The sequence below is a fragment of the Apodemus sylvaticus genome, chromosome 6 (assembly GCF_947179515.1).
Source record: "Apodemus sylvaticus chromosome 6, mApoSyl1.1, whole genome shotgun sequence".
Lineage (NCBI taxonomy): Eukaryota > Metazoa > Chordata > Mammalia > Rodentia > Muridae > Apodemus > Apodemus sylvaticus.
In genome coordinates, this window is record NC_067477.1 from 4,115,012 (window position 1) to 4,140,942 (window position 25,931).

A 25,931-nucleotide genomic window follows, 5' to 3' on the forward strand; every position below is an offset into this window, starting at 1 on the left:
TGCCACACCATCTGTGGTGTATCTCCTTGCCTAGCCTTTTCCAGTTGCTAAGCCTATCTTGTCCACAGCTTATCTCGCTCTGCCTTCCGTAAACCTTTTCTTCTTACTACTGTCTGGCATTAAGCTTGGCACACAATGTGCCTTAAACACTATGAAACATAAGCCTTTTGATGCAAGGTAAAAAACAGCAACACCGCAATAAGGAGTGAATATAACCTATACTGAAATGAGCAGATGCCCATGTCCCTGTGAACTCCTGCAGGAATCTGTCACCTGGTGAGTACTGCAACTGACATCCAGGAGCTCTCATCCTGACACATCCCTGTAGGTGGACATTCTGGATTGTCACAGAGGCTCCCTGTGAATTCCTCCTTCCACTCCTAGGACTCCCAGCCTATTATTAGGGGTCAAGTGCCTTCATAGTGCCAGAGGGTTGACGGTGTGGTCTGTGCCATCAGCCATGATAAGCATGAAGAGCCCTATCAGGGAGAGTGGCCTAGTGTGGAGGACGGTGGGAGGAGAGGGTGTGAATATTTTTAAGAATATCAAATAATACGGAAGAAATGTGTCTACTTGACACAAGTGCCAAAAGCTCTCTTCTAAATTTAGCCAAAGCAATCTTTTATTTGAGAGCCAGGTGGGAAGGCATACCAGAGGTGGTTCCTTGTTCTCAAGGAGGCTATAGCCGTCTAGGCAGCTCAGGGCCCTCTGTTGAAGCCCCAAGGACCCCAATATCTCTACTCAAAGAGATTCCTGGCACTGTAATTTGATCTTATTACTCTTCCATATGTAGCCAGCCCTATGGTTTTTGTGACAGGTATTTATTTCTCTTAATGTATTTTGAAACAATGATGACCACCCACGTAACCCTCTTGGGAGAATATGACTACAAGTGAGTGGGATACCCCGAATCACAGATCTGAGGAGAAAGTGCAGTGCTGAGGCAAAGCTCAAACTGTTTCAGGCAAGAAGACCTGGGCTTTCCTCAGGCCCACCGCTAGTCTAGACTCAGGCTCTCGGCTACCTGAGCAGTATCAGGCAAGGGCTCCATCTTGGGTAGTGGGTCCTAAATGCAATTAGAGAGTGATGAACTTAGGAGTGGCTTTGTAGGGTTTTTGTTTCATATTGCTTTGTTGGGGGAATTTTCTATTTTACTGATCTTTTATATTGTGGTTTCCCTGTCTGCCTGTCTGTCTGTTTCCTTTTCACTGCTATTTTTTTTAAATCTGGTTTCTTTGCCTTTTGAATTTGCCTGTTTGTTTTTTAAAAAGTAGAAAGAAGCCTTGGAGTTGGATCTGGGAGGAGATGATGGAGGGAAACTGCCATCAGAATATATTGTACGGCTTTTCCATTTAAACAAGGCACAGAAAAAGAGCTGGTCTTCTACACATGGTCATTTCTCAGATGCCCCTGTCCTGCTTGACAAGGGGCCTCCGCTTTGGCCATGTGTGTGTGCACCCAGAGCCTGAATGTAATCTGTCCCATGCTCAGGGCATCTATGATGGCACCGTATTTGCCACAGTTTTATACTTCAAGGAGTCTGTGAAGCAACCTAGTATCTAAAGTATTTAAAGTGTGTAAGCTGCACTTTGGAAGCATTACTCATTTTGACTTTGGTCCATCATTTCTATTGCCTTTTGCATTAAAATATTTTGACTTTTTAATCCATTATTATAAATTTATGCTATTTGAAGAATCTCTGAAATGTTTAATTAAGAACAAAAATAGTTCTTCAAAAACAGACAGAATGCATGAGGGATCAGAAGCCGTGCCTCACACAGGCAGGGTTTAATTATAGTCCCTTCAGAAGCTGCGAATGGGCCTCGGGAGTTTTCCAGCGTCTCTGGAAATACTCTCTGAGTGTGACCTAGGAGAAATCAAGGAAAAGAGAGGACTTGCTCTGCAAAGAGGCATCAGAGCTTTTTACATCCATGTCACTCTTTATAACTGGGGAGAGTTCAGAATGCAGGCTCCCAGAGATCTTTGTACATACGAGAGGTGAAGGCACATGTGTGTGTGTGTGTGTGTGTGTGTGTGTGTCTCAGGGGGGGATGTCTGGCCCAGGCCTCCCCAAGGGATCTGCACATAGGGCTGGGAAGAGAGTGTTGAAGCACCCTCAGGACACTGCTCAAAACAAACACCTGCTAGGTTCAGATACAAAGCAAACAGGGCAGACCATCCCACCTAGAAGTAAGAATCCTCTCAACTATACTCCCTCACAGAATCCTCGAGAGTCATGGCTGCTTGATCTGTCTCCATGGCCCCTAACCAGGTGATCTTGTCCCACCTGACCAGCTTCAGAGGGATGGGATTGAAGCCAGGACCATCATCCCTGCTATGGATCAGAATTCAGGATGCTCAGAAGAGGACTTAAGAACCATCTCAGCAGACTCAGAGCCTGAGCTGAGGTGATGCTCACTCCCAGAAGGTCAGTGGGCAGCTTCCCAGAGGCAACTCATCAAAATGCTTTAGGGTAGTTTAACATGCACCCGTGTCTTCTGTAAAAACATGTTCCAGATCTTATTCCACATGGATAGAGCCTTGAGCTTTCAAATGGGTTTTTTGCCTATCTCTCTGTGCAGACAAGAAAGGGGTACTAAGAATGCAGCCCTCAGAGCTGCAGGCCAGAATGCCCAGAATTTTGCTTTTCGTGATCCTACCCAAGGCCCTTGTGGGATTTGGGTCCATATTTGTTGGGGTCCAGAATTATAAAAGGGTAAAAGGATAAGCATCATTTGGCACCAAGGTGACCTCTAAGATGGTGCCATTAACTGATGGGACAGAAACAGCCATTTCAGGGATTTGGTTAATGAGGAAGAAGGGGGGAAGTCTGAGAATCCGGGCCTCTCGTCACTCATGCAGGATGTGATGCAGGTGACCTAGGGTGGGGACATTTCTGCTTCAGTAATCTCTCTGCACCTTGACTTCAGCTGCATCCTAAGTAGCTGCCTTTTGTCTGCATTCTCCAGGCTTGTGAGCCTGACTCAGATTAGTGAACCTCTTGAGGTTGGTCTGCAGGATATGTGGGTGGGGTTCAGCGACATGAAATTCAGTACACTCTGTAATCACCGAGTCCAGATCAAACAATTGTCCTGTGTGCTCAGAAGCCACTCTAGGGGGATGGGCACCACCCACGGCTTCACCAATAATCATAGCCACAGAGAACAGGGGATACACGTGTCACAGAGAAACTAAAGGCAGTGATTACACACAACAGAACAGGCAGGCAGCACCACGGTGTCACCAGCCAGGAAAGAAACCTGTTTTCTTTGGGAGCTCATTAAGTGAGACCAAACAACAGAATCAGGTCATCAGAGTGTGGAGCACAGGGGACAGAGAGGACACAGGTGCTCTGTCTCTACATCTCACCAGGGCTTTGTGTTTGGGTTCCTGAGTGGGGTATTGGGTCAGAAGTGAGTTGGCATCTATTCAAATGCAAGGAGTCGTGGTCTTCAATACTGGTTCATCTCTCAGCTTTTATACACTGTGCAGGATGCAGTGTGGAACCCTCTTCAGGGTGTTCTGAGTGTGCTAGAGGGCTGGAATCCCAGCCAACATCCCAGTCCAGAGCTGAGACCTCTAGCAATGCAGCTGAAGAGGTTAGGAGTCCAGTGGGTTCTCTGTCTTGTGGAAATGTCAAAGCATGTGTGCAATTTGGGTCCATATTTGTGGGGGTCCAGTATTATAAAAGGGTAAGGTGGAAGTGGAAGGTTGTAAGGTCAGAAAGATGAAGGTCGACACATCACAGCATCATCTCAAGCCTGAGCACCTGTCTGTGGAACTGGTGCCATCAAGCCTGAGTGTCTAGTTCATAAGACACAGGCAACTCTGCGGCTGCTATGCTGCTATTGCCCAGGAATGCTGCCCTCAACTAGAGGAACGTTCACAACATGGCGTTTTCTTCCCTTGAGTTTGATAATCTTTTGGCTTTGAAATAGAAATGTTAATGAAGAAAGGGAAACAATTAGTCTGGGGCAAGGGGCAAGTGGGTCAACTCCCAGAAGCAGCACTGCTCCCGTGGACAGTAAGAAGGCACCGTGATAGACAGGAGGTGACATGAGGCACAAAGTGACCGTGCTCTGTGGTTATGTGGAAGAATCTGTGCTTGGCTATTTCCTGGGTCTCTGTAGAGTCTCCCATACATTCAGAACCTTACCGAGCAGTCAGCATGTCTGTCTGTAACTGAATGTGGGTTTGTAAGGAGCTAGAGTCCTCCTTACAGTGAGAAGGTGCCCCAGGCTGAGGAGGAGCCAATGGTCAATCACAAAGGAAGGTGATGCTGGCATATACCAGGTTGCCAGGGTGGAGATGGAGCCAGGACGAGGTACAGGGCTGAGTTAGGAATGTCCAGATCACCAAGAACTACATCTTACGGAAAGATCTGCTCATGGATGTGGCATTTCTAAGACTCTTGTCTTAGAAATAGTTAGATGACTGCTATAGCTATGGCTGGACAGATTCTTGGCAGCTGGCCCGAGTGGCCTGAGATAAGACAACAACAGCTACAAACAGACCCAGCTTCAGAACTTATGAAGATGTTTGGCATTGGACTTGTGTGCTGTGCTTCTGGGATCAGATCTGGGATCAGATCTGCTTCCCAGAAATCCAGATAAGGGCAAAACTATAAATGGGATGGAGAGATCCAGATGGCATGAAGGATGCATTGCTCAGGAGACCCCAGAAGAAGTAGTCTGTGGCAGGTATAACCCACTTAATGGAGTCTCTCCCATCCAGACATGTTTACAGATAAGGAAAACCTTCCTTCCTGGGCCTTCCAAATTATGCAGAATCAGCAAATCCTGAATGCCATAGCATATCAGAGACCAAGTGTGGACCGAGAAGCTGTACTGCTACAGCAGTGTGGAGCCCTATAGAGAATGCTGTCTGTTTGCAGTGTCCATGAGTGGAGCTTGTGTGGCGGGTCGGGCACCTACCTTACTCTCATCCTCGGGGTCGCTGTAGCCACATGCATCTATGAAATCTGGAAATGTCTCTGACCATCCATCGCTAGTGCAGTTTTTGCTTATGTTTCCTGGAAAGTAAATTTCAGATGTTTGGTCCTTGAAAGCTAGCCTCACGATCAAGGATGATATGATAAGCTGAAGCCCTAGTCGGCAAGTGACTGAGGCTGCCCAGAAGTCCTTCCGTGGTCGCCCCGCACTGCATCCTTCCTCCTGAGACCTCCCTGCCAGGGCCTAGTGGACATGCTGTATCACAGTATGGTAAAAGCAGGACTGGAACTGACTGCAACTGGGAAAGCCTCAGAGTTGACATTCCCAAGCTGAATGACAACCCATAGCATATTCGATGTCTGCGTCTATCAGGGTGCTGGAGGCCAGGCCCAGCACTCTGGGGTGGCCGCTCTTGTTCTTTAGTTTTTATCCTGTCTCCTCTCCATTTGGCCTGTCCCTCACCCTTCAATACTTAAGAAGCAGCGTAGGGCAGTTTCCACTTGGCTATCAGTTGGAGGAAAATGCATGATTGAGATTTAAATAGTAAGAAATACAGCAGTTTTGTGATTTTAAAAATCCTATCATTTATTCCTTCTTTTTTTAAAAATGACCTTTCCATCATTTATTCCTAAATGTCAAACTTATCCAGAAATGAAGCATTCACTCTATTTACAAAGAACGTGGCAGGTGACCACACAAAGTATGAACTCTGGACAGACCTGGTGGGAAAGGGACAGACGGGGCATTAGTGATTTCAACCGACCAGGCCTGATCCTTATTCAAGATGCCCAGGCTATGACACAGGACCTTGTCCTCTGTGGAGCTTCTGTTTCTTGCCCAGGCTACTCCTGGGACCCACAGGGTAGAGGACGTTTCAGTTTACAAAGGTCTTCCTTTACGTGCATCTTCACTTTCAGAGCGGACTTGAGAGGCAAGTGTGGTTTATATTGCAGTTCTCATTCTACAGGTGGGGGACTAAGGTCCTGGAGGCTGGGTAATTTTTGAGCTTCAGCAGGAGATAGGCTTTTTGACCCAAAGGCCCTGCATTTTTTTTTATGGTGATGGCCACCTGTTCACTGGTAGTGAGCGGATGGCACCAGGCACTGAGAGCTCATCTCCCATCTGGCAATGTACATTAGCAGTTCCTGCTAGGCTGGTGAATCTGAAACCAGCACTACTGGGCAGATGCAACTCCATAGTCTTTGATGGACTCTAGGAACCAGTGTCCCATCACATTCCCCAAGGACCATCTGGCATCCCTCCTGACGCCTCTGACTCAGGCCACACCTGACCCGCTGTCATTCAGGGTGGACTGCCTCTTTACACTCATGGCCAAGCCCCTGAGGGAGATGTTTGTGAATGGACCCGATGACAGCTTATAGAGGTCAGAATATTGAGAGTGGCTGAGATTCTCTAACATGGCCATGGATGACCAAAGAGGCAGGTTAGGGGCCCAGGTCCCCAGGCAGAGACGGAGTCCCTGATACCATTATCATCCCTCACAGCTTTTTCCCTTCGTTTCTGCCCAGATAAAACTATTTCCCAGTTCTCCAAAGCACTGCACTTTCCTATCTCGAGTTGTGTCTTCTAATCTCTATTTTTCTACACAGATTCCTCTGTGTTATGAAAACCTGGATCCTGAGACGTGCATAAAGAACAATGTAGGACAGAGGCTCAGATGGCACCAAATTCTCTAAACTCTCGGCAGCAGCAAACTGGTCAGCCGGAGCATATTTTGTGCAGTGCCCCAAATTCTCTCCCTAACATTACGACCTTGAGCTAATCTCTCTTGGGTTTACAGGAACCTTCCCTCCCTCTACCCACTCCCATCTCTAGTGTCACGCATGCACACGTTTGCTGCTTTGCCACCTGAGAGTTTACCTTCCAGTCTTCCCCCCTGTATCTGCCCTGCTTGCCTATACAGGCTCCAGAGGTTGAGGTATTCCTGCTTCCTTAACGGAGAACTCGCCCAACACGGGCCAGATGTTCTCTGGCTCCTTTAGGACCAGGGAGTAAGCACATGGCTACAAAAGAAGCAAGCTGGACCTTGCTTCGTTTGGGAAAAACTGACCGCCAACCCCACCCCCACAGCAAAAACACCCACGAGACCAGGAATCAATGCAAGTACCTGGTCTGCTGTAGAAATTGCTGAACACTTTGGGGCAGGGCACCGTGACAGTTTCCCCAATGTCTGCAGGGCGCCAGCATGTGATGTTGTCCCAGACGCCACTGCAGCCTAGAAGGAGAGGCAAGAATTAGGTGCAAGTTATGGGTCATGAGAACGCACTGAGAATGAGCGAATCTCTCTAAACAGTGGGCAAGAACACTGCTAATTAGGCAGTCTCCTGGCCGAGGGCTCTTCCCTGAGATACTCACACAACACTGTTGAGGCAGGAGCAGCTTACGTGTTCACTTTATACTTTCGAAGAAAGCAACAGGCCTGTGCTTGAAAGCGTGTGAATAATTCAATGTACACTGTGTTGTTTTTAAAAAGTCCTATTTATTTTTAAACTGATGACTAATAATTACATATACTTATGGTATAGATGAGATGTTGGATACAATGTATACATTGAAAGCTGAATAAATTAGTGTATCTATCACTTCAAAAGTAATTTCTTTGTGGTAAGAACTTTTTGGTGGGGGGAGTGGGTTTTTTTTGTTGTTTTTTGTTTTGTTTTGTTTTTCAAGACATGGTTTCTCTGTTTAGCTCTGTCCTGGAATTCACTCTGTAGACCAGGCTGTCCTCGAACTCAGAAATCCATCTGCCTTTGCCTCCCAAGTGTAAAATTAAAGGCATGCACCACCACTGCCCGGCGGTAAGACTGTTTAAAAGGAACTATATTAGCATTCTAGTTGTCACTAACTATAGTCAACTCTCTATGCAACAGGTCATTAGAACATAGTTTTTTTGCCCAACTGAAACTTCATGCCATCTAAACAGCATCCAAAACTGGCCTTTGATGACACCATTCTACCTTTTGTTTTATGAATCGGACTTAGATTCCACATAAGTGAGTTCTGTGGTGCTTGCCTTTCTGCAACTGGCTTATTCTACTATGCATCAAGTTCTCTGGACCCATCATGTTACGGCAAATAACATAAGTTTCCTCTTTTATAATGCTGAACAAGATTTCCATTGTGTTCCCATACCACACATTTTTAAAATAAAAGAGAGTCCTTATATTTTTCTTGCTGATTTGCAACTTCAGTGTGGTAAACTGGCTCCTCATGGTATTAAGTCTTGAGGAGACCTAAGTCTGGGAATACTCGGGGAAGAATCGGTAGTCTGGTGAGCTGAGCCTGGTTAGGGCAGAGGTCATTATTTGTATACCTTAAACATTTCCAGATGCTTGGGATACTGAATAACACTGTCTAGTTTAGGTTTTCTATTGCCGCAACAAAACATCATAACCGAAAAAGCAAGTTGAGGAGAAAAGGACTTATTTGGCTTACACTTCCACATTGCTGTTCATTATTATTTATTTTATTTATTTTTTTGGATTTTTTTTTTTTTGAGACAAGGTTTTTCTGTATAGCCCTGGTTGTCCTGGAACTCACTCTGTAGACCAGGCTGGCCTCGAACTCAGAAATCTGCCTGCCTCTGCCTCCCAGAGTGCTGGGATTACAGGCACCGCCCGGCTATTGCTGTTCATTATTGAAGGAAGTCAGGACAGGAACTCAAACAGGACAGGATCCAGGAGCTGATGCAGAGCCATGGCTGGGAGCTGCTTACTGGCTTCTTCTTCATGGCTTGATCAGCCTGCTTTCATATAGAACCCAGGACCACCAGCCAGGGATGAAATCTCCTACAATGGGCTGGGCCCTCCTCCACTGATCATTAATTGAGAGAATGCATGGATCTCATGGAGACATTTCCTCAACTGAGGCTCCTTCTTCACTGATGACTCTAGCTTGTGTCAAGTTGACGCCAAACCAGCCAGTGCAGATATTTTCCTTTGGGTTTGAGCTGGCTGCTGGGTTTGGTGATTTGGTCCTTCCTGGGTGATATTTCTAGGTATCTAGGTGTTCTGCTATTCATACATTTGAAGGGGCTACAAAGCTGAAGGTAGCATCACTAGGTCCTTTGCAGTTTTTTGTTTGTTTGTTTTTAGCTTCCTTTACTTCCTCTGAAAGGGCTTATATTAGTTTTACACAGTCTTGAGATTCAGATTCACTTCCTTCTGTCTACTTTCCCACTTAGTTAGGTTAGAGGCAGGTTCTGCAAACTTAACAGGTGATTGTGGGCTCCAGCCATGGCAACCTGGGCTTGTTCACACACACACACACACACACACACACACACACACACACACAAACACACGGAGCTTTGGGTGTGGTCTGATGTCCTTGGGTATTATTGGCTTGAGAGTGGATTGTTATGGAAGGTCTGGTCTCACTAGTATGGAGGAACCTAAGGAAGTCATGTGAGAGCTGTATGGAGGCTTTTTGGACCTTTCCTCCTTGGTTGTATGCAGTATGTGCAGCCAAGGAAGACACGAGTCAGTGTGAGCTGTGCCGTAGAACAGCAGCATTGAAGAACAGCTTCCGTTCCACATTCAGAAAGCTTAAGTTTGGGCTGGAGAGAGGGCTCAGCACTTAAGGGCACTGATCTGCTCTTCTGAAGGTCCTGAGTTCAAATCCCAGCAACCACATGGTGGCTTACAACCATCTGTAATGAGGTCTGATGCCCTCTTCTGGAGTGTCTGAAGACAGCTACAGTGTACTTACATATAACAATAAATAAATCTTAAAAAAAAAAAAAAAAGCTTAAGTTTAAACTCACAGAGGCAAAAGTTCTCAAAAGAATGAGGCAAGGAAGACTGGCCCAGACAGTGCTTATGGGAAGCTCAAGTTGTGTGCTTTATCAGTCTCTCCCTATTTCACAACAGATACAGGGATAAGGATGCTCGTCCTCTGAGCAGCCACTGGGATGGGGTATTATTTAAATGTCTTTCACCCCTGTGTCCCTGGACCACCCACTGGGATGGGGTATTTAAATGCATTCTATCCCTGTGTCCCTTAATTTTCCAGGGGTCATTCTCTGCTGTCCCCTTGGCTGTCCATGCAAGCAGCCAGAAGTCCTCCTGAGGATGCTATCCAAAGAATTCTTTCCTTCCCAGTGGTAACAGAAACAGCCTTGGATGTTGTTTGCCTGCTCCAAGAGGCCAATGTGAAGCCTCACAGCGAGTCACAAACATCTTAGCATACATGCTCTGATGTAACAGACAGAGGGGACCCTACACACCTTACCTCACATTCGCCTCTGGGCGTCAGTCCCATCTGAGCAGTGGGTTTGTGAGTACAGGAGTGCTCTAATGTGAAGAGATGGGAAGGATACAGAAGAGAGGAAGAAAAAAGTCCCTGCAACTTAATAATAGCAATTAAAGCGGTCAGAGCCTTAGTCGTGACAGCTCAGCTCAACTGGCTCGTGATGGAGACACAAGATAAGGTCAAGTGTTTATTACAGAAAGTGGTTTTTTTTCTCCTTACCTCAGGAGGAACCAGACAAAGTACTTCTTGTACCCTGGCCATTCCCTGCATAGAATTTGCTGTGGCCAGAACTGCCATCTGGCAGGACACAGAATTAGAGTTCCTCTTGGATCCTATGGATGTGCCAGGCTTCCTAGGTCATGATCCAGAGAGGAGAGCCAGGAGCAGAGCAGATCCTCTTGAGTGTACCCTATAAGTCCTTTAGGCCCGTATCTCCACATAAACTATCAAAGGGACTCCCACTTATACATAACATGGCTACACAGTGGCTACCCTCCGCTGAGGTCCTGCATTGTCTGCACAGAAGTTCCCTCACTGGAGCTGCCTCAGTGCTACCCTTGGTATCACTGAATACCTTGTGAATTCAGCAGTGCCTGTAGGCCATCTTGCTGAGCCATCTTAATCTTCGTATATCACATGACAAAGCTCCCACTTAGTCTTCTCTACTCAACAAGTACCAGGATTCAGCTGTTATCTCTAACTCTCCCTTTCTCCCAGGGCACTTTCCCTGTGCCGTATTAAGGAGCCGAGGAAGAAGGTCATGGAATTCCACAGGTACTAAGTAGGCATAAGTGGCTGAGGAAGTTGTAGAGGGACCTCAGGCTGACCTCTCTAAGTTCTGCTCACGGATCTGTCCTCAATGAGTCCTCTCAACACCTGCTTCCAATAGTCTCAGACGCACTGCATGGAGAGGTGTCATAGGACTTCTTTTCATGAGGAAGAATTATTATTTATCTTCCCACGTAGCTGGGCTGTCTCATTTATCATGTCATGTGTTTATAATATGGTTATTTTCATTGGCAGCAAAGTATTCCAAAGTCTGAATTTAACAGTTCAAACCCCATTTTACAACCTCAGCATCCATTATGTTTATGAAATAATTGATAGGAAATACAGTGATTAAGTACAGAACAGGGATAAAAAGAATGTATGGGCTTACCTTTTAAAAGGAATTGGCATTCTTTCCCAGTTAAAGAATACTTTCCTAAGAACACTGGCTGATGAGTATATACAGAATGGTCAGAGTTAGAGAATCAACATATTTTTCCTACAAACAGTAAATCCAGGTACAAATCCTTAGCAGATACTAAAACAGTGCCAAGTACTTCTGAGGCCCTGCTGTTAAGACAACCCAGTAGCAGAGCCTATATTAACAGACCTAGTAATCAGGTTTGGTGACCTGTGCAGAGCATATCTTCTTAGGGCTCACTTGTGCAAGGCTTACCTTTTCTAGGGTCCACTTTCTGGGAGCTCAACTCTGTTTAGTATACTGATTTAGAGCTCGTCTGTGCAGGGTGCACTTATCCAGAGCTCTCCTGTGAGAGGTACACCTGCTGAGGGGCACACCTGCCCAGGAGCTCACCTTCCTGGGTACCCAGTTGTGCACAGTATCCACTGTGAGTGTCTAGTGCAGGCACACCACCTGTCCAGGGCGCAACTGTATTAGGCACACCTGTGCTCACATGTGCAGGGTGTACTTGTGTTGCCCTTTGTCTTTTCTCTCCTCCGGTGGCTGTTGAGCAAGAACATTTTTGTGATTTCTCTAAGTGCTACAATTTTAAAGCATGGTTTTTTAAAAAAACCTAATCATCATTGTGCCATCAAATCCACCGATCCTCTCTGCCTGTCATCAACCTCAGAGGCAGAGCTGGATGGACTTGGAAATTGAATTGGGAAAGGTAATTTTTACAAGTGGCTTGTCCTGCTCTGAACTATGCTCATCTATTTTGACCTGGATTGTCTCAGACTTCTGCTTGCTGGCCCCACAGAGATGCTACACTGTCTCAGTAAGGGAGAATGCTGGCTTCTCTGCATTGTGACAACAAAAAGCAAATCCTCCTTTGGTCTTTTGAAGGAGCCCTGAGGATACAATGCAGTTTTGGAATGGCTGCCTCCTCACTTGGCTGCATACACCCAAAGACCATAGGGTTGGCCTAGGCTAGCCTGGCCCTCAGGCTGCTCGCAGTCTAGAGGCCAAATCAGATCAGTGTGGAATTGTTCCCCTCAGCCTCGTTGGGTGTCTTGGAGCCTTGCAGGGGTAACTGAGGCCCACAGGAATCTAGCATGTTTTCATTATCACTTTGCTTGGCTTGCAGCTCAGAAATCTCAATGAATACCACTTTTGGACACCTAGTATTAGGTGGGGCACTCAGGCCCTCCACCATGCAGAGCAAAATGCTTTTTTTTTTTTCCTGAACAAGGAGGCATCGTACTGATGTGGCTGTTCTCTGAACAGCTGCTCCATGTTGTGTGGTTATTTTCTTCAAATTTGAACACTCTTGTGTGAAGAAGGAGAGGGGCCACAGATGCTGGAAACTCATTAAAATACTTATGAGGTCTCTGCCCAAATGATACAAACAGTACATAGTTTCTGGGGGTAGGAGGAGGGAAGACTCTTCATTGTTTCTACCTACAAATGACAGTGTTGCTACCATAAGTAATCCAATAAACATAAAGCTTCATCAAACTGGCCTTGGGTGCAACAGTTTCTTTTTGCCTGTTGTTGGTGCCCCATAGGGGTAAATATGTATATTCACATCTGCTCCAGTAAAAGTCCAGAATCCACAGACAACTTGTAACTAGGACACTGCACACTAGGCTCCAAAGCAGTGGATAAGTCTACACAGGAAGCAGGAAGTGGACCACCTGTGTCTGAATTTCACAGCGCCTAGGAATGTGAATGCAATGTGCTGGCTTTCTCTGTGGGATGGCTGTGGATATTGGCTACTCAAGTAGCTAATTGTAACAACCTTTGCTATTCTCAGGGCTTTAGAGTCTTCATTAGTTGCTCTGAGGATAGAGAGAGGTTACAGGAGATCTGCTGAGAGGATTTATCCCTTTCTTTTGTTCTAAGGATGCTTCATTTGTTCTTAAAATATTGCCAGTGAGATCAGAACTCCATCTATGCATTAGCTCATCTAGGTATGTTGCCAAATGCCATTTTAGGAAAGCTGCAATTAGGAATAATGACAGTAACTGAACTGGGAGAAGCACAGCAAAGAAACTTTTTAAGGGAAATACCAAAGCAATAGCAATAGCCTGTCAAAACTAATGAATGAAGCGCCCAAGGAAAGCTTGCCCCTCTCAGGAGACAGTTAATGTGGGTACAGATGACCACACACTGGGGCTAGAAGACATTGCAAAGATTATTAAAGGGACAGGCTTAGGGTCCATCAGGAACCTAACCATTCATGGAGACAGAATCTAATTAGGACACTGCTCCTTTCTATTGGCAGTTTTAAATACATTGTGGTCATGCTGCTTATGTGTTGGGAATTATGAGGCTTTCAAAGAGGGTTTTTTAAACATCTACTGTGCTTGGTGCCACACTGTGGATGGATTAGCATTGTCTCTCAGGAGATTCTTGACAGAGTTCTTCCTGCAGGAATGGGTAGCAGAAGCTTAGCCTGGGGCGTGCTGATGAATGAGGCCACTCCTAGTGGTAGAGAAAGAGTGGTGAATCAGGTCAGGCTAGAAGGTTCTTCGAAGCCAGGACTCCACAGTTTGGAGTGCCACATGACATTGTACAGGATCCAGGTAAAATGCTTATACCCTAATGCGGGGGTGGCTAGAATTTCATCCTCAGTCTCTAGGGTGAAGTATTAACTACCAACCAAGACCTGGAAACACCATTTATAGGGAACTGCTGCTGGATGGCACTGGGAAGTCATCTCACATCTGGCTTTTGAATCTAAAGTAGCAGGTTTACTTTAGGTTCAAGGTTGGTCTCAGAGGTTGAAAACAGATTCTGAAACTTGAGCTAAGTTTTGCACCACAATTCAGACCCAGAAGCGACACAATCTGCTAAATGAACTAAAGGGTTTTATAAAGTCATATGCAGATCTGGACAGAGCCTACATTTTTTTTTTGGCAGGGGAACTCTGCCAAATCCAATAAAACCCCAATATCTGTACATTCCAGCAGGAGTCACTATAATCCACGTGGAGAGACCTGCTTAGTCACTGCCACTTAAAAATGGAGACTGTTTCCTACCTGACTGTCCTGGCACCCTCATGTGGCACCATGTGGACAGTGGATAGTAAGGTGACACAATGTGGGTACCTAACTAATGTGTGTGCTGACTATTCGCACAATGTTGGCCCTCTGACTTATTAGGATATTCACAAAGCTTGTTTCCTCTCATTTGAAATACTCCCAAAGCTTTTCTCCAAAGTCTACCGTGGCCCAGGTACCACGGGTGGCGGAGGTACTGGCTTTCACGTCTGGAAGTTCACGACTGGGCAGAACAGAGTAATGTTTTGCATAGCAGCAGATCCCATCTGGAGATCCAACACTGTCATGAGACATCCTGCCAATGGATCTCAAAATAATCTCCCTCAGATTCATCATCAGGACTTAGTGACTTCCCATGACCACCCCAGTGTATCTACTAGCAGGCGCTGACCCAGGCAAGGAGAACAAAGTACTGGCTCCTTCAGGGAGCTGTGAGTCCAACCCTTCATGGAAATTAATGCCAAGCCACTATTCAGCTCTAGCCAGGACAGAGCTGTATCAATGTAGAACCAGAGGGCTGTGTGTTCCAGGATGCCTAGGCCCTGGAAGGTTAGCAATCAGTACTTTGGCTAGGAGTCAGCTATGCAATCCAACTTCTTGGGAACAGACCCAGTTCCTCAACTGCTCAAGGCCAGTTCTGAGACCTAAGTAATTCTTCCTGCTCTAGCCTCTGTCGTGCAGACCCGACATGTCCCTGAGGTGACTGGGCCTTGCAGCTAAATCATTCTCTTTCCGGCTAACTTCCACCCTTCCTTCTGTACAAGCCAGAGACTGAGCTCTGTCTGTCACTCCCTGCTGGGCACAGCCCCTGCTGGTCTCTTCCTTCACCAGTGCGTCCACATGGAAGCAGGCTCAGCCTACCCCACAGGAGGCAGTTTCCCCTGAACTCTGAGTGGTTTTCTTCTGTGGAACACCATAGGGCAGGTGGCAGTGCACATTGTAGCCTCCAGGCCGTTCTGCCCTTCTCTCCTTGTACTCCAGCCTCTTGCTCCCTGAAATGGCTTCTGGGAGTTGCTGTCCCCTACCACTGTCCACAAGAAACATTTTCATTTCTCTTCTGGGATGCTATTTGCTTGTTGTGTCTCTTTATTTCCAAGGATGCCCTGACCTTCCTAAAGCATAGCTCATACCAAGACACTGCCGCTCCAAAGCCCTCTGCGTCTCCACCCTCGGGGCTACACATATTCTGCTCTCTCCTCATCTGTGTTGATGTTCCTAGCCTGCCGTTGCCACAACCCCCTCATACTTCCTACATCTGAGATCAGCCTGACACATGTCTCTCATGCTAGTACCAAACACCCAGGTGGAAATCTCCTCTCCCCTTCCTTGTAAATCCTAGTATGTTTTTTGGCAAACCATGTGTGCATGTGTGTATGTTCACAGTGTGCTTTAAACTGCAGAATAACCTCATGGAGGGTGCCCACAAAGCACAGCACAGCTTTACGGTAGGCATGTATTTCATTCTTATCTGTAACTTGTGACCCACTGTCACACTCAAGTCTTCTTGGGGCTGCTCAGGAAAGGTTAGGAAACCCCTCATTCCACACTTGAGCAGCCAAGACTCTGGGGTTATCTGTGCCACTTCACATGGTGTCCGTCCAGTGAGTTGTCTCATCTAGAAAAGCCACAGCTGCTCCCAGAAGCCTTAACTTATCTCCAGACAAGACAGAGAGGTTTATGTCAAGGTCATAATGTGGAAAGCAACACAGAAGAGCAGCTAGAAGGAAGAACACAGAGAAGAAGAACTCAGAAGAACCCAGGGCAATGCCTGGAACCTCATAAACTAACACAGGTCCAAGGAAAGAAAGCACTCACTTCACCAGGCAGGTGGAGTTCCTCGCCTGACAGGCAGCTTTCAATACCCAGATGAGGGAACCGAACGGAGCTTGGAATCTGTGGCTGAGCATTTAAGTGGCACTCCTATCTCTGAGCAGACACTGAAGAATGAGGCAATGTCCTTCTAGAAAATCCTGCTCTGTTTCTAACAAGCAATAGATGTAGAACCAGCATGTGTAGAGGGGGTCTAGGGTCTAGAAAGTTCCCTTATTTGGACTCAGTGTTCTTACCCTGAGGTCTTGGGCTTCTGGTAGCAAGTTCAGGACCAACTCACTCTTAACAGAGAAAACCTCAGGTAGCACAGGAGTGTGCCTCTTCCTTTGTACTGAACACCCTGCAGTGCCTAGGCCTGTGTCAGGCACACAACACCATTCTTGGACCTCAGCACCTGGTGGGAAGACAGGGCATGGTTTTCCTCTTGCTTTAAACTTTCTGCTCAGGGTCCAATCATCACTGACCAAGAACTGCATCACACAGACCTTGCTATTTACATGGTCACAAGAAGCTGACTATCATGAAGTTCATCAGGTGCTGGTTGAGATATTTAATTCCTAAGAACATTGGGACATCGTTTCTAATAGCAAAATATTGTCACCCATCTGAAGGAATGTACTAGATATTACATAAACTCAAAGGAGAAGGTAGAGCAGACACAGTCTCCAAACTAAGGGAGAGAAGGGGGATCAAGACACAGAACAAACACATGGATGGTTTTCAATGGCACTGTGCACCAGCACTGTCAGCCTCACAGGGCAATGGACAGGCTTCTCACTGTAATACTTTCTCTGTGTCCACAGTCACTAATTCCTAACACTAATTTCAGATGTAAAAATATTCATTGATTGCTTCTGTAAAAGCCAGTTCAAATATTTTTAAAGGCACGGTATAAGATTTGTGAGGTGTAACAGGAACCAAACATGTTCTCTCTCTCTCTCTCTCTCTCTCTCTCTCTCACACACACACACACACACACACACACACACACACACACACACACATGGTAGAAGGATTAATGACCCGTATGCTGTGGTCACTGGTGACCACACACCATTCCTGGATAATAAAAATAAGCTGCCTCAGTCTGCTAACCGTTCTCCAGTGTGGGATCCCGAGCCCCTCCACGGATAATTTGCAAGGAGAATCTGTTTGCATCTCTTCTCTTCTGAGGATGTCACATGCGAACAGCCTTGGGCAACAGAGACTGTGCTCCTCTGGGTGGTCTGGCAATTAAGGCACCTCCCCGCCTTTGGATCCTCAACTTGCTGTCAGGATTCTAACAAGCTGCTGTGGATGCTGAGGATTTACTAGGGTGGGGCTGTGACCCAGATGCATGGGCCTTGGATCTGAGAGTCTTCAAAGAACTAAACCCTGGTGACTGTGACGCTCACACTATCATCGTGTGAAGCAGGGGAGTCTGTCTCTGGCTCATCATTTCCTGTGGACATATAACCCTGTGAGCATCAGTCATAGGGCAATGCCTGCCCCAAGGCCCTGGTACTCCACCCTCACAGTCACCTGGCTACAGCCATGTTTACCCCACCTCACAGTTGTCTGGCAACAGCCAGGTAGCCGGCCCACTATAAAAGGAGCTTCTTGGCCCCTCCTCTCTCTCTTGTCCTCTTTCTCTTTCTCTTCTCTTCCCTTCTCCTCTCCTCTCCTCTCCTCCCCCCTCTCTCCTCCCCCCTCCTCTCCTCTCCTCTCCTCTCCTCTCCTCCCCTCTCCTCTCCTCTCCTCTCCTCTCCTCTCCTCTCCTCTCCTCTCCTCTCCTCTCCTCTCCTCTCCTCTCCTCTCCTCTCCTCTCCCTGTCTCTCTTTCCAACTAAACCTGCCATGCCGGAGTCTCAACGTTTCCAGCCAGCTGCCAGACCAGACACAGGCCTGCCTCTTCTTCCCCCAAGCCGGGTCTCCTCCACAGGTACCCAGCCCCACAGCTTCGCATCTTCTGCTACTATCACGAATCTGTGACTGGCTACTGTCTGTCCAGCTTGCCAGCAGGGAATAACAAGGCCCTCACAGTTCCTCCAATGAGTCCAACGCTCTGTTTAAAACAAACCAATGGTCACTGTTCAGCACCCTCCTTTACCTGGTTCTAAGTGGTCTGTAGCAAAACACATCCTTTGGTAAATTTTTCCAGGGAGGGGATTATCAAGGCATGCCAGGCTAACTTTTGTTCTGCTAATCCCTTCAGTGGCTATAGATGTGGGCACGAGGTGATGGGAAGCCACAGGAAAGTTCCTCTACTGACTTCCCAGAGAACATTCCTCCACCCTCCATCATCTGTGATGTTGAGCTCCTCCTCCTCATACTAACAAGCTTGTCTTAGCAGCGAACCAAAATTAAACTATAGGACTCCAAACACCTCCAGAGCTTTCTGAATCCTTTTTAGAATTGACACTGGTTTTGTATGGGATTACTACATCTTTCCGTTTTGTTTTCTTGATTCATCCTAAAGCAAAGAGGAAGAGTTCCATATTAGGGTTGTGGAAGTTATTTTGCCAACATCAAAGCTATTTTGTTTCTAATTTCTGAGGTTCTTCTAGACCAATTACACACTGCCAGGGAATATGATGGCAGCTCTCACAGATGTTAGGAACTGAGCAATGTGACTTGTGACTGCCTGAGGATATGTCCTGTGGCCTTGTCTCACCAGAAACGGCCCCTCAGCTTTGGCTCTGCACAGCCTCTGGCTCCCATTGCCTGCAGCATCTTCATCCTGGTAACCTACTGCTATTTATACTCTTGGCATTGGAACTCTGCATATTTCAGAGAGCCGACGAGGACCGGGTTCACAGGCTGTCTCTTCTGGGAGCCGCACACTGGCCGCTGCTGCTGGTCAGCCCTGCTCTCCTGAGGGTGGCTGGCTTATGACAAGGGAGTCTTACAAAACAGAAAGGTGGATGAATTGGATATACACAATCTTTTTCTGTAAGCTAACACTGATAATAGGAGCCTGCAACATAAAAACGTCCAAGTAGGCATCCGTTCTTGCAAGAAAAACCGTTTGTCCGTATGACAAGGGAGAAGTCCTACAGACGTGATCCACCTGGTTGTGCCAGACAGGCATGAAGGAAGTCTGAGCAATTTTCATAGACTCTCCCTAGGCTGTTCATACAGACTGTACTCTGGGAACCCAGGAAGCTTGGCTCAGGAGGCTGTCTTTGAGAGGGCCGCTCAGCAGGAGTCCCCAGCCTAGGAGCTCTGCCACCAGCAGCTCTAGCCACAGAGGTCTGCCTAGCTCCCATTATAATTTCATTTTTTAAAAAAAGATTTATTTCTATTTTATATGTATGAATGCTTGCCTGGGAGCATACATGCCTACTATGTGTATGCAGAAGCCTATGGAGTTCTGAAGAGGGCACTGGATTCCTCTGAACTGTAGTTAGAAATGTGATGCCATGGGTGCTGGGTACCCAGCAAGTGCTCCTAGCTACTAAGTCATGTCACCAGCCTCATGTCTAAGTTCATTTCCTCTTCCTCCTCCTCTTCATCTTGTTATTGTTATCACTATTGTTGTTGTTGTTTAGTGTGTATGTGTGTGTGTGTGTGTGTGTATGTGCCTTTGTCACAGGATTGCTTTCCTGAACTCTGAATTTTTACTGAACAGAGTCAGCTTCAGTGACCACAGTGCTGACCCACATCTCTCATTTGTTGCCAACTGAAGTCAGTTCTTTACTGCTAGCTTTTCGTGGGGCAGCGGGACTGACTGATTATGTTTGTGTGGATGGACTGAGGTCAACTAGACAATTTGGGGAATGTAGCCTTCAGAACCACATGTGTGCTGTAAAATCACAGGCTGTTAAAGGAAGCTTTGAGCCAGAGGCTTCACTTTAAGATGAGGAAATGGGGGAAAGGTGCCTATTTAGAGCCTTTCTGACTAGTGTGGGAACCCCTGATCAATCTGTGGTACTAGGAACTTATCCCAAACGGTGAGGTGCTAATAGCATTCTTTAAAAATGCACTCTAAGCCTATAACAGAAAGGAAGAATGTAGAAACAACAATGTAGAAACAAAATGCACTATAAGACTATAAAAGAAAGGAAGAATGTTGAAACAATAATTTCTTGTTTATAAGTCAAAATGATAATTAGGTCAATAATTTAGGTTAATACAAAATATATTATTAAGATTAATCTCACTTTTTAAGAAACTTGTTTCAATGTGGCTCCTAGAAAATTCACATTAGTGAAGTAGCTGTAACTCTTTTGTTAGGTAAGAGGTTCAGAGTGGAGTGTTGGAGTCTTGCTAACAAAGAGTAGACTATGGACTTTTTTTTTTCCTTTAGTTTCTTTCTTGAAAAAGGTGTACACATGACTGTTGAGCAGTGAGATCCCAGAGAAAAGGTTCTGCTGTTGATAACTGCACTGGTACGCAGGGGTGAACATGAAGGAGTCACAAATCAAAGGCCTAGTGTCTGAGAAAACTTTCTGTTCTACTCAGAGGACAAACTCAGCAAACTCACAGTATTACAACAGCTATGTCTTCAGAAAACACACTTTCTTGAAGTCCCACTTTCCTGTTCCGCTTCTGACAAGTTTCTATCATTCTTAGATGGACCACCTTCAAAGATAGCTAATATTTTAGAGCCAAGAATTCAGATATATGCTATTATTCCCTGGGAACCAGAGTTGCCCCTGCAGAGCAAGACAGAGCTATAACATGGTGTTAGGAGGAGTTACCTCATCAAGCCATTGAAACTGTTGGTGTAAAGTTTTTTCTTTTTTTTAAAGGTTTGCTGAAATCCCCAATTACATTAGTTTTGCTGGTGTCCCACCAGAACAGTGGCAAGGGTCCCTATTTTTTTAAGGTGTAGGTGGCCTCCAATCCCTCAAGGGGCTGAGATGTGTAGACAGCTAGGACCACAGCCCAGATTTAATCCCCAAACCTACCTCTGTGGTTCTCCGTTTGGCTGCTTAGCAGCTCTGCACATTTTGTCTCTTCTTCCTGTATTTCTAGATGAAAGCGGCATTCTGGATGGATGCTGCTCACCTGTTCAAGTTAGAGAAATAGAAGTAACTAAAAATTACACGAGGGGGTTAAGTGACTACAGGAAGATTCAAAACTTCACCTTTCTAAATTCCTTTGAAGCTGAAATTCATTTTAAAGTAGCGATTTCACTTTCCTGGTGTGGTTATTAAAAGAAAAAGATAAGAAAAACTTTTCTATTTATTTTGTGAAACAAACATGAAATCCAGCAGAATACTTTTTCTGAACAGGAAAGTAAACTGGCATTGTATGTTGTGATTACTTACTGAGAGCAATGGGCAGTTAGAAATGTGCACCTCTCAGAACTGAAGAGCGCCCATTTCCTAGCCTTTGGTTGGCTTAAGTAAAGCAAGTTAATTCTTAGTGGCTGTGGGGTGTGCACAGACTCTCTGTGCACCCGAGGACCCTCTCTGTGGTTACCCTAGAGTCAGAATAGTTTAAGTGAACTTCCTTACACTTCGGGACACACTCGAAACGTAACCCTACTCCTATAGATAATGTTGTCATCATTGCCTAGCTGGGCATGAAGCGCCTTCTGAAAACAAGAGGGACTAGATGGAAGAGACAGCACTGAGGGAAACAGAGCTGATCCCAGGAGCAGTGGGAGGTTTTTGAAAAGCTTTCACAGTGTCTGTAGACACTGAAGCTGAGTGCCAGTCAGAGACTAAAGGAGCATCTGAGCTTACAGTCCAGGAACACAGCATTTTTTGATCGCTGTTCTTATAATAAAGACCTAGTATCCTCCCAGGCTGGGCTGCTAATAGAGCACTCGCTGTCATTACTTGTCTGTGCTGTCTGTCTGTCCGTCCGTCTGTCTTGGTTTCTCCCTGTGTTTAGTTATCCTACAGTTGATATAGGCCAGCTAGCATTCCAACAAGGAATATATTTTCCTAATAGAATCAAAGGACAAAACTCAATGTTGGCTTTTCTGCCACATTCACTTCACCTAAAGACCACCTGAGGTACCATGGATTTACCAGCTCGTTGCTACACAACCACCAAAATGCAGAGATCCAATGTCTAGCAACAGCAACCCGCTTTTCAGAACCGATGAGATGATAAGTTAAAGTGCTAAAAGCCTGCCATCGGTGACATTCCTGGAACATGGGGAACGATGAAATTTTGGGACGTCCGAAAGGATAAAGTGGACGGAGTCCCGAGGCTTCAGGAGCATCCCTGGGAAGCTTCCCTCAGCCGCCCGTGGGGGCAGAGAAGATATGCTCCAGAAAACTGAAATTTCATCAACAATGACGGATGGATTTCCTTGAACAACCCCTCCCCTCTTGCTGCACACGCTTAGCTTGGTTGGCTCCCTCAGCCGGAGGCCTAGATATGTGTGGAAACCTTGAGCTCCACAGGGATACAGTTTTCAGAGCAGAGAAGGAAACGGAGCAAGAAATAAGGCTCAAACCCTTCTTTTCTTTCTTAAGAAAGGTTTTCAAATAAAGGGTAGAGTTCCGGAGAACTACAAAAAACCAATGCAACCCATGTAACAAGGGGTTCCTTTGGCTCTCTTAGAAGAAAAAAAAAAAAGAGTATTTCCAAAAGGAAACTTTCTTAGCCACAGCACTTTCCCTCAGTCACATACTAAACAAACGCGCGGACCAGGAGATGGAAAGAGAAACATTTAACCACAGAGTAACAGCAGTTTCCTTTGGAAGCAAAACCAGAGCAGGTGGCCACTTCTTGCTGGGTGCTAGAGGTGTCCCCAACTCCAGGCCCACTGCCAGATCAGGACCCAGGTCGTCCCGGGGGCGGGGTATCGAGAAGAACCTGCACCCCACTTCAGGCGAACCCGCGAAGGCGGTGGGAATAGGAAAACTGCCCGTGAGTCCAGCAGCCCAGGGTTCGGTAAGGCTTCAATAGGACGCACTGGGCTCTGGATTGTCTCCGCTGGCCCCACGCTCCGCCCGCTCGTGCTGGGACTCACGAGCTGGGAGGTGAGCCCAGCGGTCCACTGCAGGATGCACCTCTTCGGGAAGGGGGCGCGGGTTCACTCACCCGCACCAGCAACCAGCAGTAGCAGGTCAGCACCACTGACGCCCTCATCTTGGGCTCAGCGCGCCGCCTCGGTCCTTGGCGCCTCAGCAGCACCGTCCCCAGCTCGGGGCCTCCCAGCGCGGATTTCCTCAGTCTCGCGCCTATCGCCCTCTCCGCCTTCCAAGCTGCAAGCCCCGGCCCCGCCCCTCGGCCCAGTCCCCGCCTCGCGCCCCTACTCCTTTTTGCTTAGCTTCTCCCTGGCACTCTGGTCCACCAGATCTCTGTCCAAGCATCCCTCCCTCCACCCTTACTTCTCCCTGTGGTGCAGGGCCCTGGGCCATACTCCGACCCCCTCCTGGCCTGGGTACATCCCTTGTCAGCCCTGCTCCTTCCTCCCCGGGGGCTCCCTTTGCTAACTGAACTGTACTGCCTCGCTTCTCTGTCACTCCACTGTGGGCTGCCATGTTCAAGCCGTTGGAGAGCTGGAGGCTCGAGTAAGCAGATGCTCACCTATGAAGGGCATCGCCCAATTCCAGGTAAGGGAACGTGAGCGCTGAGGCAGCATCTGGCACTAACTTCCTGTGCAAACGTGAAGCCTGTGTGCAGCTCAAGGAAGAAGTGCAGAAAGCTTCTGTCCGACCTGGTTGGGTCTGCACTAGTGTGAGCAGAGAGAAAAGAGAAAGCTCTTGTATGGTTGTCCCCTGGAGAGCCCAAGGCCAAGTTAAACAGAAAGCAGAGACTTCATCAAGGCAAAAGTGGGTCTGCCCATTGGCACCCCAAACCCCGAGGTGTCACATGTGTGGCCCATTGTACACTAGGCTTGTGGGGACACTGCCACTGCTCGACAGACCAGTCTAGGGAAGAGTAGAAAGCTACCAGCAGACAATAGCACTAGATTAAGTAAAGCAGGCAAGTTTTAAACTTCTTATTCAGATATAATTTCAAACACAAAATCAGAAGACTAAAATAGTACAAAATGCATCCTTCACACTTTGGGGTGTCTGTCTGCCCGTTATCTTTCTCCCTATTGAGTTCTTCATATGCTCCTTGACATCAGAGCCCCGTGGATCCATGGACCTAGGTTTCTATCTGTTGTCTGTCACCCTTCCATTATCTGCGCATCTGTCTATGTTTGTCCATCAGGGGATCTTATGGAGGAGAAGGTTTGGGCACTAGGTCTGCAGCTTGGGGTCAGGAAGCCTGGGCTCTGGCTTTGTCCACAACCCCTCTCTGCTGTTCCAGCCAGTGAACTTGCACATTTGTAAATCAAAACAATGACCCCTGCCTGCCCTTCCACCCCAGAGGGTTACAATTAGAATTAGGAGAGCTGATACACAGGAGGGATGCATTCTAAACTCACAGCTGGGTGTTATAGGTCAAAACTGGGTGAGATGCCAGGGCTCTACCTACAGCAATGGCATCTGTGATGAGGTGCAGTGATAGTCCTGATAAGGATAAGATATAGGCAGGGGGGACAAGAGGGGCTTGTTCTTCCTGTGCGTATCCCAGAGGAGCGAAGGTCCCAAAGAGACTGATCACCAGAGGAGGTCAAGGTTCCTCAGATAGAACGTTAGAAAGAGGTGTCCTGTGGAACATGACATCTAGTGGTCATCACTGTGGCAGCTGAGAAAGCAAGAGCAGATACCCTGACACAAGGGGAGTAGGGTCATTGCTGTTTACAGCAGTTGGCTGGACCTCAGAAAGAACACCCACAGAGGCTCCCTAACCTGCTATTCTGCTTTTGTTTGAAGTCCCACTGGTAGTGAAAAGATGGGAATGGATTTGCCAGAGAGAGAGGGAGAGAGAGAGAGAGAGATGGGGAGAGGGAGAGGGAGAGAGAGAGAGATGGGGAGAGGGAGAGGGAGAGAGAGAGAGAGAGAGTGATGGGGAGAGGGAGAGGGAGAGGGAGAGGGAGAGGGAGAGAGAGAGAGAGAGAGAGAGAGAGAGAGAGAGAGAGAGAGAGAGAGAGAGAGAGACTCCTGTGCTTGGGTCTATGATAGGACTTCCCAATGTTCACAGCCTGGATCTGAACCTGAATTCAGCCTTGTGTTGCGCCCTCCAGCATTCTCCAGACCTGCCCTCAGTCCCCCTTTCATTCCCACCTCCTGATGTCTGGGCTCCCTGTCCCTTCCACACTGACATCCTCTGGGGCAGCGTCCTGGCATCTCCCACTTGAGGAGCTGCTCTGGTTTCCAGACTCTAGGGTTTCTGTCCGTCCTCAACATCATGGAGGCTTCTCACACAGAAAGCGGCACCTGGGGCAGTGATCCTCACATGCCGTTTTAGCCGGCCTTCTGCTCTCTTAGGATGTGGTCTCTGAGTCCCTTTGCTTTTTTTGCCAGTGAAGTGTTGGCTCCACTATGACGGCCAAACAGCTAGCACTCTCCACACGGAATTGATTCAGTGAAGCTTATCGGAAACATTAGAAGCCTATATGAACACATAAAGAGAGAATCCTCGGGAACTGACAGACAACACCCACTAATATCCGCCGACTCTCCCTCTTCTTCTTATCTACAAGAGCCTCGTGTTCAACATAAAATCTTCAACAACAGCAAAGAATGGAAGTGATTGTTTCATCTCTATTTGTCTTACTTTTACAAAATGACATTATTTCCCAGTATTTCTTTCTGACACCGCCCTGTAATGAGGGGAACAATTTCATGGGAGTATA

The 25,931-nt window shown here is 47.0% G+C and overlaps 1 protein-coding gene across 1 annotated transcript in view; it reads right to left on the reverse strand.

Moving 5' to 3' along the window:
• The window catches only part of Vipr2 (vasoactive intestinal peptide receptor 2), a 66,253-nt gene extending 42,832 nt beyond the window's left edge, over positions 1–23,421 (reverse strand). The window contains exons 1-4 of the mRNA XM_052184849.1: positions 23,279–23,421; positions 21,181–21,280; positions 7,081–7,188; positions 4,935–5,032 (exon numbers count right to left, since the gene is read on the reverse strand). Of these exons, the coding sequence (XP_052040809.1) occupies positions 4,935–5,032; positions 7,081–7,188; positions 21,181–21,280; positions 23,279–23,326 (354 nt within the window). The 5' untranslated portion in view covers positions 23,327–23,421. The remainder of the gene's footprint in view (positions 1–4,934; positions 5,033–7,080; positions 7,189–21,180; positions 21,281–23,278) is intronic.
• Between the last annotated feature and the right edge of the window lie 2,510 nt (positions 23,422–25,931).